Source organism: Anser anser, assembly GCF_964211835.1.
Source record: "Anser anser genome assembly, chromosome: 16".
NCBI classification, from domain to species: Eukaryota; Metazoa; Chordata; class Aves; order Anseriformes; family Anatidae; genus Anser; species Anser anser.
Genome location: NC_139737.1, coordinates 8,674,780 through 8,687,674, shown reverse-complemented (window position 1 = coordinate 8,687,674; position 12,895 = coordinate 8,674,780). Strand labels below are relative to the sequence as shown.

Genomic DNA, 12,895 nt, shown 5'->3' with positions numbered 1-12,895 from the left:
CTACGGGTGGCTGCATTTGAACAGGCAGACCGGAGAATATGGGATTAATGGGAGGCCTCACAGGGAGAAATGACCACCTTCCACTTTGAGCATGTATTTGATGAGGGAAGTGACCAAGTGACCTTGAAGGTCCCTTCCAACCCAAGCCGTTCTATGATGCTATGTGATGGACATCCAGCCTGACCTTCTGCACAACACAAGGCTATGGAATTTCACCCAGTTTTCACTGCAGTAAGCTCATTTTCACACAGCAGCAACACGGTGGCTGCTGCATAAGATTAAACAAAACATGTTTATGAACGCACAGCTAAGGTCCCACCTGCCTGAGAAGGAATGGGGCTGTACCGAAGCAAGCAATGCCCACAGGTGGTATTTACGATGATCAAGGCAGACCCAGCTTAGAGCCAGCACAGAGTCCTGTCCAACGCCCACTGCACTCCTCGGAAGTGGACCCTGAAATGGGACCATAATAATCTTAACATTGGTGGTCTTGGAGAAGCATGAAAAGATCCCCTTAAGTCAACGGGAACACGCGTACAGCACTGGGAGAGGTGCACTGATCCCACTATCCAGACCATGATAACTGTACAAACAGAAAACAAGGAAGCCTTCCAGAACAAGCAGAGCCCCAGGCGTACAGGAACACCTGGTGGTTTGGCATACCACTAGAGAGCTTAGATAAACAGTTCTAAAAGTATTCTGGGACCATGGAGAGGATTCCCAGAATCTCATTTGGCATTTAAAATGGGATCTTGTGCCATACATTTGTATGATAAAGTCCTGCTTTCAGAGGGAGAGACGGGTATACTCTCCGTAGCAAGAGCAGCGCGCGGTCATCCCAGCAGCTGGTCGGCTTCGCCTACAGTGGGAAGAGGTCTTGGCTGGAAGACAGCTAAAGGGGAGGGATATTACATATAGAAAGGTGAAGAACCATTTTAATTTAGAAAAAAAACACCAAAACATCCAAAAACCAAAATCAGACTGTCCAAACCAATACAAGCTGTAGCTTACTCGATGGTGCAGTTATGATTGCAATTATTATTTAACAGTTGTAGTGCAGTAGTGGTGACGAGCACGTCTAGAAACGCACTGTGAAAGCTATGTACTGTGCAAACATGGTGACACAGTCAGGATGTCTCTGGAGTCATATTTACTGGTACGCACTCCTGAATTGCAAGAGATGGTAAAAAACCAGTCCAGCTCAAAATTACATCTGGAAACATTCCTTCAAGATGCGTGTTAATGTCAGTGGTCTTTCCAGGACTCGTGGTGCAATCAGGTACTGGAGAGTGGCTGGATTTTGAATTGGTCAGTTTTTCAAAGAGGACAAAGTGCTCACCCATCAGCAAACAAAATAAATAAGCAAAAGCTAAGGCCAACCTTAGACCATCCATGTCATCTGCCAGCTCGCAGGGCTGAGCTGATTTCAGGGTGGTGGAATTTCGCCAGGCTGAAACAAAGAAACCACAGAGTTTATGGGCTGACACAGCAAGGAGGCGGGGGCTGTTCAGGAGGTGCTGAGCTTACACCCCCTTCCCGGGATCGCAGGCTGCCCGCTCCCACAAGGCCCCGCGCTTGAGCCACGTACTGCAAACGAAAGTGCAGGGAGACGAGTTACAAGAAATCAGCATGCTGAGAATAAAGCTAACAAGAACCAAGAAGGCTGGGGCAGCTGATAAATGCTTCAAGCGCACAGCATTGGTTCATGCAAGTAAGGCCAAATCTAGGGATTTTGAAGAAGAAGAAGAAAGGTGGAAAAGGAAGACAGAGTTAGGTTCCAGTTAATATTCTTGCTGCACTTAAACTAGACTTTACAAACTGGAGAGGGATGAAAAGAAGGAGCTAGAAGGAACTTTCTTGCCCAACCTAAAAAATCCTTTTACCTCTTCCTAAGATCTCAAAATTTAGTAGTATTCCAGAAAGGAATATATTTCCTTTGGGTAAATGTTATCTACCAATTCTCATGTGAGATTGAACTCTGGTTCCTATTCCCAGAAGCAAATGACACTGGACAAATAATCCAGCAGAACTGTGCCTTAGTTTCTCCTTCCATGAAACCACCTTTTATAAAGAACTTACCTCTGTTTGGATGAAGTATAAATCAAGTATGTAAGTTTAAAACACCGTTACTCATATTAAATCATTCGTTAAGCTGGCCTGTATGTTACTATTTTCTCCCCACCCCGGGTCATAGAGGAACATTCAGAAAAATTGTCATTTTGAACAGCGAATAACCAAGTTACACGTGAAGTCTGTATTTCACAAAAGATCGCTCAGCCTACAGCTGGTTGGGAGAGGGATATCAGAGTCTGTCAGGGAAGAAGATGCTGGAGAATAAGTTTTCCCTCCCCTGTACAAAGTTCAGGACTCCCTGAATTCTGTAGCTGGGAAGTGGCCGGTCACAGGCAGTGTCCCTTTGGGGCTGCAAGCAAGACACCCACCCAAACCTAGATGCTGATGGCAGAAGAGTAAGACGTTTCTCCAGAGGGACCCTCCCATTGTCTTAGCACATGGAAGGAAATTAGAAACCACAAAGCATGAACAACATGAACAGAAAAGCCTTTGGTTTTTGCACTGTCCCTTCTCCTCCCCTGCAGGTACCTGGACAAATGCATGTTTTAAACAGTTGGTCTGCACTGGTGAAACTCTGGCAAAAATGTAACCATGCATTTGGTTCTGAAAGTCAACATACTGGGATCACAGTGTAGCCAGGAAGAAAGATTAGGCAGGGTTTTCTTACAGAAGCTGGTATCTGACCTCTTCTGCTTACACAAGGGAAAAATCTACACTCAGAGGGAAAGCAGGCATAGCCATTTACACAGGGTGCCTCGTGGATACCATGGATCCTCAAATAGTAACAAAAGTGAAATATCCTCCCATCTGCAGAAGCTGGCTCCACGTTTCTGAGCAGAGCTGAGAAATTGTCTTAACATAAATCTTGTCCTAAAGGGACCGTGTCACACAGCCACACATCGGTGTTGTGACAGTGGGGAGACATCACCTTCATGTCCCCTGCGTTGCCAGATATGCCTAGCAAGGTCTGCTGCCCTTTTCTACGTGCAGCTCTGATGGGGATGGGGATGCACTGATGCTGTTGCCTTCTCATTCTGATCCCGTACACTTGTAGTAGCCAGCTGTGCACGCTGGGATAGAAGCCTAACCTTCACCGGTGCCGCTCAAAATGTATCACAGTGCTCATCTCTGAGCAGTATTCATTTCGGGACCAAGGCTCCTGACTTCTTTACACGCTAGAAAAGATTACAGTGAAACAGTAGGTCGGGAGTTCTGTCCCCTCTGCACTGCATGTTATCCAGCAGTGCCCACAACTATGTGCCCAGGGTGGGCTGTCATCAATGGCATGCCCTTGATAGGGCTTTGGGGGGCTGCTTTAGTATGGAAAACTGAGCTCTGATTCTGCTGTTGTGGTCCGCCTCCCCTGGTCTGCTGGATGCAAACCAGAAAACAGCCTCACCAAAAATGACCTTGGAAAAAGCATTCTTCCTTTAGCCGGAGAAAAGCTTTTCAAGAGAAAAGCTAGAAAACCAATAAAATTTTTGGAATGAACGATCACTAGGACACTCTCCAGAGGCCAAATGTGCACAGATGTTACACATCTGCCCAAGCCAGTCAGCCAGCCCTTCCAGCAATATCTGTTTGTTGATAAAGTACTACAATTACAAAAGCAGCTTAAATGATGGAGTTTATTCTCTTTGATCACAAGAGAGTTCCAGGGTCTCACTGCTTTGCTTTATCTGGTTGTTCAGAAGTCTTCCACATACGTGGACATTTCTGTGGGATTATTTTTCACTTCACTGAAAGACTCAATTTTCCAAGCAACGGGACACCTTCTTTTCTTTCTACTGTGCATTATTCGCAAAGTGATCACTTGCGAACAAACAAGCAATATCATTTTTCTGGGAGGAAACCAAAGAACTACCGGGTAGACACTTCAAGGTTTCTACAAGCAGAACTGAAACTAGCATTATCACTGGGCATAAGATCACAATAGCAGTGATTCATGCCTCCGTGCTCTCACCTCCCTGTCTGGGATGAACCAAGGAATTGCCATTCTGCAACAATTTCATGAAGGGATGTGCTCCACCAGCTCAAGATCCAGCAAGCATTCAAGCCGCCACAGAACTGTGGATACAAGGCTGAAGATGGAGGCTGGCAAGGACAAGCCTGCTAATTTCCCGGAGCAGGGCTTCATTTCATTCTTTGCAGAAAGGCACATGCCAATCACGGTGTGTCGCACGGCACTCTAAGGGCTGACGTGATTCCTCTCATCACGGGCAGATAGCATCTTTCACATGAAACTCTTTTCCAACTTCCTACAAGTTGATTTCAAACTGGAAAACATACGATTTTATATCCTTTGCAAAAACTATCTGTTGGCATTAATAGATAAACCTGGCCCAACTTAGGACACATGTGCCAACATGCTTTTGCAACTCACAGCTCTTGTCACATGGAGACCCAAGCTTAAATGCTCATGGGGAAAGTATAATGTTTTTGTGCCCAAACTCTGGAAGCGAGGTTTTGTACACAGGTAGGAGTTCCTAGGGGAATTCACTAGGATAGAATGCCTTAGGTACTTCGTAAAGTCTTGTTCTGTTTTACCCTAGCCCACAAAAATCAGGCACATTAATTTGTTAAGCTCTGAGCCTGGAGTCGAGACCTGATGAACTATTTGAATGACAGCCTGAAAAATATCAGTGTTCAAAGGGTAGGAACTACCTGAAAAACAAGTTTAAAAGGCAGTACCAAGAGTTTCCATGTTTGAGCAGAGTTATGTGTTGGCAACTGGCCCGTATGGGTCTTAGGCTGGGTTTCTGATAAGGCAGCAGGGAGGAGAAGGGGGAGACTTGTACTGGTGCCCCAGAAGCAGAACTGGCTGGGAAGAAGAAGCTGCACAGATAAATTGGGCCAGCAACTCCCCACTCTGCTGAGGTGCCTGAAGCCAAGACTGCCTGAAAGGGGGGAAACCATGGCCCCACTTCAGAACAAACAAAGAAGTGAAAAAGGCCTCAGGCTGGGTCATGCCTCGTGAAAATGACAACAACATATTTTGAAGTTAAACGAGAAAAAAAAAAAAAAGGAAAGAAAAAGGAACAAGGAAAAGTCAGCCCCCCTGCTCAGCTATCCTTTCACACAAAACACTAACAGCATGGCAGATGTGGGCAAAATTTATTTAGTTTTTTTGCTGCTGCTTGCTGTTTTGCTGTTTTCCCACAAATATGAAGTCACTGAGGTAAGAGATGGGTTACATTCTTTCAGCAAAGTCCCCATCCATGAGAAACGTGCTTCCTTCTGGGTCCTGACATGAGCTCAAGTTTCAGAGATTTGGACAGTCTGACTGAAATTCTCGAAAGGATCTGAGAGGGCCCATCAGAAACATCCAACTAAACAAAAGTGAGCAGAACTGCAGTCCTGGATTTACTGGGACCTTCAACACAAAAGGGATGGTGGAGAGCCAAGGGAAGAATGGAGGGATTAAATTCAGATGGACAATGAAACCCTCCTAGGACAAGGATGGAGACGAAAATATCTCCCCTCAGGTATCGTTCAGTGTTGAAGTTAGGCACTTTGGAGAAGGACTCACTGCAGAGCAGCGACGAGACAGTCTTCAGTTCCAAGAACACCAAGTGTCCTTGGAGGAAGGAGCAGGTTCCTCAAACGAGTGTCACTGTGATTTTGCCCAAATTCCTGAAGGGCAGTAATGCCATAGGAGATGCCAAGAGAACTGTAACAGGTCCTTGACCTTAGTATTAGCAGCAGATTACACTCAAATCAGTGTTGCCACATCTCTGCTTTTAGATGTATGAATGAAGAGGAAAGAGGAAAAAAGAGGGAGGCCATAGCTGTCCTAAAAATCAGTGCTGTGCCCAAAGGATCGGATATGAGTATGAGGAAAAGATTATTCAGAAGACCCTTACCAACGGCAGAGTGTGGACAAACAGCAGGGTGCCTTCCCCACTCTGAACTTTCCCCACCCACTGTAACGTGGTTTCAGCCAAGAAGCCCAGATCATGTGTGGCAGCATTCACCAAGTCACAGGCTGTGTACAGTTCTTCCTTCTCCTTTTCATTTGCTGGAGGCGCCTGCCTTTGCTGAGAAGCCTTTTCCTTCCCTGATTTTTTTGAGTTGCTGACCTAACGGTTTCCTTTTATTTTTCTCTAGTGAAAATATAGAGGAGAGGAGTAGCCCAAGCCTGACCACGGGGTAAAGGGGTGGCTACATTATCAAATCCCTCTGTGCGGCTCAGCCATTTCCCCCATGACCATGATTCTCCCATCTGGTTGTTTGGGAAGGCATACAGAGAATGCCAGGCAACAGTGAGGGGGGATTACTGACGAAAAAGTCTTTGCGACTTCAGTGTCCATACTGGTTTTAATCTCAAACCCAAGGAAAGGGATAGGGAAGGGAAGAGGAGAGGAGATGTACTGCAGCGTGCTGCCATCTGTCAAGGGAAAGGGTTCTGCTTAGAGCAGGAGCAGGAAGAATTCTCTTAAGGATGAAGAAAACAGCTTACCTGGAGGAGTTTCTAAACCCACTTAATAGAAGCAGGCATGCTACTGCCTCTAGTTGCTTCAGATATATAAGAAGGATGGGGGAAACAGCAAAGTGTGTTTGTCAAAGCTGCTAGTGCTATGCCCAGCAGAATGGATTTGAGCACAAAGAACACCGGACTGGAAAGTACTCCTGTGTTACCGAGTCAGGCTCCTGCTATTACGGGCAGGCACAGCATGAGCTAGCTAGCTTCTGACTAGTCCTGTATGTCCAACTGCACTTCAGTCCTATATATATATTCTTCCTACATACTCATAAGAAGTCAGTCAGTGTTCAATGACACCACTGGCTTTCCTTTGAGCCCCCAACATGAGTAAGAAGCAGCTAACTTGCGAGGGAAGGAGGAGGGACAAGGAGGAAATGCCAGCCATGAAAGTCGGTCCAAAAAAGTTGGAAATCACATTCAGCCTCATTTCTAATTTTAGTCACTTTCTGAGGCCATCAAACACTAAATATTATTCTGCTGACCAAACCACAGATTTAGGAAGTGGCTGAATCCTGAGGATAGAATGATACTGTTTGGTTCGTGCATACAGCAGCCATGCACACCAGGGACATCAGCTGGGCGGTGGCTGCTGCGGAGGAGCAACACTAGCCTAGGCTACCTGCCATGGTCTCATCTCTTTTCCTCACTGCTGCTGAAGCTTCGGAGTAGGCCATGAGCAGGAGATAACTCCTCTACGTGTTTACCTTCCATTTTGTCATCCTGCAGAACAGTGGGAGGGAGGCCACAAACTCTGTCACCCTTGCCAATAAATGGCTGTAGAGTGCTAATGACTTTGGGGCCAGCTGATCTAGATCAGACTGGAATGAGCCAACTGGAGCAGGAGGGAAAGCTTGTATGGCATCATCCGTCATCTTCGGCTTGGGTTTGTCCTGAGCCAGAGTTACGCAAACAGCTCATGATCTGAGGGCAGTGACAGACCATTACTCACAGACTGGCCTCCCTCGGCACTGAAGTTCGAGCTCTTCATTCATCACCTGCCTTGGCAGCTCTTTTTGGTTAACTGGAGGAACACTATGCCAGGGGATACTACCATAGCCAGAATTTGACATAACTTGCACATTAGGTGTATGTGTGAGCATTAGAAACATCCTCACGCCATTAAGGAGAAATAAAAATATTACTCTTCTACTAGGGTGCTCACTGAGATGTCTCAGGTTGGAGAGAGACTTCCTCTTTCATGCGGGGGTAGCTTTATGTTTACCACAGGGTAAAAGTAAGCACACAGGGCAAACCGCAGCATGGATGATATGCAGCAAGTTCACACCTTACCTTGCCCCACAGTAACATATTCAATTTGCTGTATCCTTAGAAATAATTATATTTAATACCCCCTTAGGAATTGTTAATAATACATTATACTGTTTAGAAGTTTAGAATATGGTGACCTACTTTTCAGGTTTAGTCTACAGAAAGCACTCGGTGTGTTGGGACTTTCTGAAAACAGTGACAGCTGGGTTAGGGTACTTTTTAAACACCTCAGCCCCATCCTGCTGCAGCATTTGCAACGCCCAAAGCAGTGTGGTGCTCAAGACTTTTTTTTTTTTTTTTTGTAAAGGCAAAAGCTCCTCCTAATTAATTTCCTGTGTGGATGCTAATTTGGAATCCACTTTGGGAGTTCAATTAATTTGCATTACACCGCTTGCATCCCGGAACAGCATCCACACCGCCGCGGAACGGCGATCCGCTTAAAATGCGTAGGTTTCATGCAAGTGAATGACTCTGTGCGGGCACAGCGCTTTTATTCAGCCACGGGGAAGGAAAACACCCGCTTCCCGAAGCACCTTCACGGGGAGCCTCGACCCGGAGGGGCCCGACGACGACCTCCGAAGCGCTCGGCGGCGGCCCGCCTCTCAGCCGTCCCCTCAGCGTTCCCCTCAGCCCTGCCCTCAGCCGTCCCCTCAGCCATCCCATGAGCCATCCCATGAGCCATCCCCTCAGCCATCCCCTCAGCCCAGCCCTGAGCCATCCCCTCAGCCATCCCCTCAGCCCAGCCCTGAGCCGTCCCCTCAGCCATCCCCTCAGCCCAGCCCTGAGCCATCCCCTCAGCCATCCCCTCAGCCCTGCCCTGAGCCGTCCCCTCGGCCGTCCCCTCAGCCCCCGCCGCCCGCCCCGCTCCGCCCGGCCCCGGGGCGGCGCAGCCCGGGCGGCCGCCGGGGATTTCCCCGGCCCGAGCCCGCTCTCGGCTTCTTGGAAGCCGGGACGCGTGACGGTGGGGGGCGAGCCGGACGTGTGCCACCGCCATCCGGGCTGCTGGGAGCTCCAGCCGCGCCCGGGAGGGCCCGGCCGGGTGCGGGAGCGAGGGACCGAGGGGCCCCGGCCCGTGGCAGGGCAGCCCGCGTTGTCGCCCCCCGGGACACGCGGGTGACACAGGCGGCGTGGGGCTTTCTGCGCTTGCAGGCTGACATCCCTTCCCCCTGCAGACGCTGCTGGTACATGTGCTTTCGCTTTTGCATTCAGCTGACCTACATTGTAAGCAGGCACTTGGAATTGCGTGGCTTTCCCAGCTGATTCTGAGTCCAGACTTTCAAAAACAAAACAGTGTCTTAATACTTGCGGTGTCCCTGCCGATGCCGCCTGCGTGCCGTTACTCACTCAGCCCCTTTTACAGAAACCTGCTGCTCTCATTACACCGGTCCCTGACATCAGTTCTGGCTTGCAGCCTGATCACAATATAAAAAATAAAAATACTGCGGTTGTGCTTGCAAGCATCCACATTATCACAAGCAAAGCAGGATGAGGTAAGCCAAAATCTGCTCAGACGCAACATGAATGGATTATTTGCACACTTCTCATCTACTGAGTCTCAGATGTGCACAGGAGTACGGGGACTCAGCTGTTCATACAGTCGGTTTACCTCGAGTCTGCACAATGTTTAAATTATAATGAATAGTAAACAAGTCAGAAATAAATTGAACAAGCAGCTTGCCTGGTGACAGTCTGTAACTGCCATTGCTCGGAGCGCTGCGGCATTCCAGCGAAACTCCAGCACAATCTGGGGAGAAAAAGGAAACGCATCTGTTCAGCTGTGTATTGTTCGGATCTGGCAGTGCTAACAGGAAATGGGAAGAAGAGGCTTCATTTTTACGTAGTGTTTCCCAAACCATTTGAAAATCTACTGTCTCTTAGAGTGTAGGCATATTTACATAGCAATTCTGCAGCGGTAGGGCTTCAAAGGCAGCCTCCCTATGTGAGTAAGCCTCATATTTGCATGTGCAAACAGCACTAGCACGTACAAAACACAGGCCCGGGTTCTCAGAACTGTAGGTGTGCTTTTATGCAGCCGGTATGCACATAAAACTACTGTAATTGTACTTCCATATTAAAAGGATGTGCCAGCCCTTTTAATTTGTATAGAGATCACAGTTTAATTACCTGCACTATGCTATAATCTAACTTCAAGAAAAGTTGTGCTATAACAGTATATAGGTGTCTAAATACTTATGTATATACTCCTTGTAAATATGAATATTAGCTAATGTATTCAGTGTATGCAAAATCAGTAAGGAATTCTAAGGTCTGCATAATGTTGTGTACAGAAATTAAATTAGCACCCAACATTTTTTTTATGTACCCGGTGAAATTAGAGCTGAAGTAGAGAACACCATTTTTCTTTGCTGGGAAAACCTCTCTCAAATTCTGCATGACAATTCCTGCCTCCAATCATACTCACACACACTACGAAGAGAATTAGTGAGGTTTGTACAGAAAACAAAGGGCATTTCTGTACTTTCTGTGAGTCCATAACAGCTTCACAATTATATAAAAGCCCAGTAACTCTTGATGTTATGCTTGGTAAGTCTGAAATTAGAAGATCACTTACTTCAAGGGATGACACTGATCCACATAAACCACACTGAGGAAACACTCCCTTATGTTAAGCCCTGCAGTTGCTACTCGCGCATCCAAATATTAAACAATCACTTTCTTTATGATAATCTTTTGTCCTTCTCATCTGAAGTGCTCACAAACATTAAAGGTGTTTCATAACCACAAAGTCATCATGCACAACGTTGTTAGCCCATGCTCAGCACAGAGGTGGGAACAGACTCCCACCAATACTCCAGTTCCCAGGTCCCAGCTTCCTTCCTAGTGCCCTTTGTAGGCTGCTCAGGAACTGAAGGGCAAGGCTGCCATCCCAGAACCAGGTATATAGCTCCTACTTCTGAAATGTAAGAAAAATGTCTTTTCGATACCGGTCGGCCATAAACCACAAGACCAATCCCCTGCCTCCTGCTGTAAACCCACACCCCGCAGCTCAGACATCCCCTCACTCAAGCACCTCTGCTATTGTGCAATGGTTAGATGAGGAAAATAATTCTTTCTTAACTCTAGCAGCTGAACTCTCTGCACTCTGCAGCATGAGACTGGATCATGCTGTTCATTATCTTATCTTCCTCAACTACATGTTACTAATGGTCTAAAAATTAGCCAGGCCTTCTGTAAAAATCCACCCACTCCGCTGGTACCTTTGACTCAGTTGAATGGCAGTGTTGGGGTTGACACATTCAAGAAACCCCATTTATCTCTCCAGTGCAAAAACAAAGCACACGCTTCTAGAACCAACACGCTTACACCACTACAGAGTGCTGTTGAACAGCTGGGACTCTTAAACACCATTATAATACATACAAATAATTTAAACGCATGCCTAGGTGTATTGGGGGCTATTTTCCAGTCTCAGCGTACAATCATATACGATAATTTAACTCTGTAAGATGCTGAGTGCTCCCAATATGAAGCTTAGCCCTATGGATTTTACTGGGAGATAAGGACAGCTTGTGTTCTAGCAGCATGCAAGAATAATAATATATATTTTTTGAAACTCTAAACTGAAAATGAGTTTATTTCAAACCACAGCCTTTCAACAGATTCCCTCATACAGAGCAGGGAGCTCGAGCAAAACATAATACTCCATTCTCTGTAAAAAACTGGGATTGTTCTTCAGGCCCAGAAACTAAAACACCAGCTATGTCACTGGCAATTAAATACAGCAAAAATTTCAAAGAATTACTGTATTCAATGGAATTAAATAAAGAAAGCATCTAAGAAGCCAATGAGAACACAAGAAGCTTTGACATCATTTGTCTTGACAGTGGTTCTCCAGGTCTGCTCCCAGCTCCATTTGAACCTTCCCGGTGACACATACAACGGAAAAAAAAATGTTTAGTTTGGATCTGATATTCATGGCACTTAGAAAGCTCAAACAGTTGGCCAAAATAAGAGTGTATAGAAATAATGTAATTTCAGGCAAAAATGCAATATCTGATTAGTCATTCAAAAAAATGGCCGCAGCATTTACCACAAACCAAGAATATACAGCTTGAGGAAAGGTTTTTCTTGCTTGGGGTCCATATGAGGAGGTGATTAATATGCGAGAAGATCCTCAGGTCCAAATGCAGTTTGCAAGGCAATCAGGTGACGTGTTTTCTCGTACGTAAGAGATTCCTCCTGATCGGGGATAAGGCGCTCACTGACAGTGGGCAGCTGGCTATCAGACGTGCTGTGTGGCCGCCAGCTCCCCTAGGTATGCAGGACTTTTCTACTACACTTGGCCAACGTCTGTGTGCAGAAGGGAGTCTGCCCCTTCCTATCTTTTTGTCTGAAGTGAAGTTACTGCCTTATTAGACTCTCACATAACAAAAATAACAGTCTGAATAAGCTGAAAAACTGGTCTCTGGAATTGCCCTCAGGCCTCTGGTAAGTCACACAAGAGGAATGGGTCTTGGGATTGCTTCACCTGGGACAAAGATACCCGTCATTAGCTGATGCTGAACAACACCCCGGACTGCTCTCTGACTGATGAAGACATGGGATATGGGAGGTGAGGGGAAAGGGCAGGGCCTGTGCCGCACGGACAGGGCGGTGGTTGGTCCGCGCTGATTTCCTGTAACCAAAAGGGCTGCACTTCTGCTTTCCTTCTCACGGCTGTTGTCTAACAGGAAAGTTGCTTTTACGCCTTGTTTGGACACTGATTGCTGAGCACAGGCCAGTTGCATAAGCTCTAAGGGTACCTCTGGTACCTTAATCTGCCCCCTTCCTCATTAGCTGTTTGCTCACTGCCTCCTTTCCTTCCTCTTCTTCATTTCCTTGCTGTTGCAGAAGAACGAACACTGAGTGAATGGGGAAAGCGTCCAGAAAGGAACTTCGGACAGGGAAGCATCCAGTGGTCCCTCCGCTACGGGTAACATTTACGGAACCTGCTGTTAATCAGAGATGAAGTTTCTCGGTGCAGCGTCATACAAAGCCTGTTGCTGCTTATTACTTAATCATTGCTTCCTCAAATGGCACCCAGAATTGGGTAACAGCTTTCCTGAAGGT

General features: G+C 46.7%; 1 protein-coding gene across 11 annotated transcripts in view; it reads right to left on the bottom strand.

The window, feature by feature from the left end:
- LOC310882529 (uncharacterized protein) overlaps positions 1–12,895 on the bottom strand; it is a gene marked incomplete at its 3' end in the record, with an annotated part of 172,510 nt that overhangs the window by 60,252 nt on the left and 99,363 nt on the right. For 2 of the 11 annotated variants that reach the window (XM_083801423.1, XM_083801425.1), the window contains 2 exons: positions 9,504–9,569; positions 1,381–1,450 (listed from right to left, as the gene is read on the bottom strand). The exons of 7 other annotated variants lie outside the window; for them this stretch is intronic. In XM_083801423.1, coding sequence (XP_083657549.1) covers positions 1,381–1,450; positions 9,504–9,569 — 136 coding nt within the window. Of the gene's footprint in view, positions 1–1,380; positions 1,451–9,503; positions 9,570–12,895 lie in introns of those variants that run through there. 2 more of the 11 variants (XM_083801424.1, XM_083801427.1) reach the window with 2 other exon arrangements.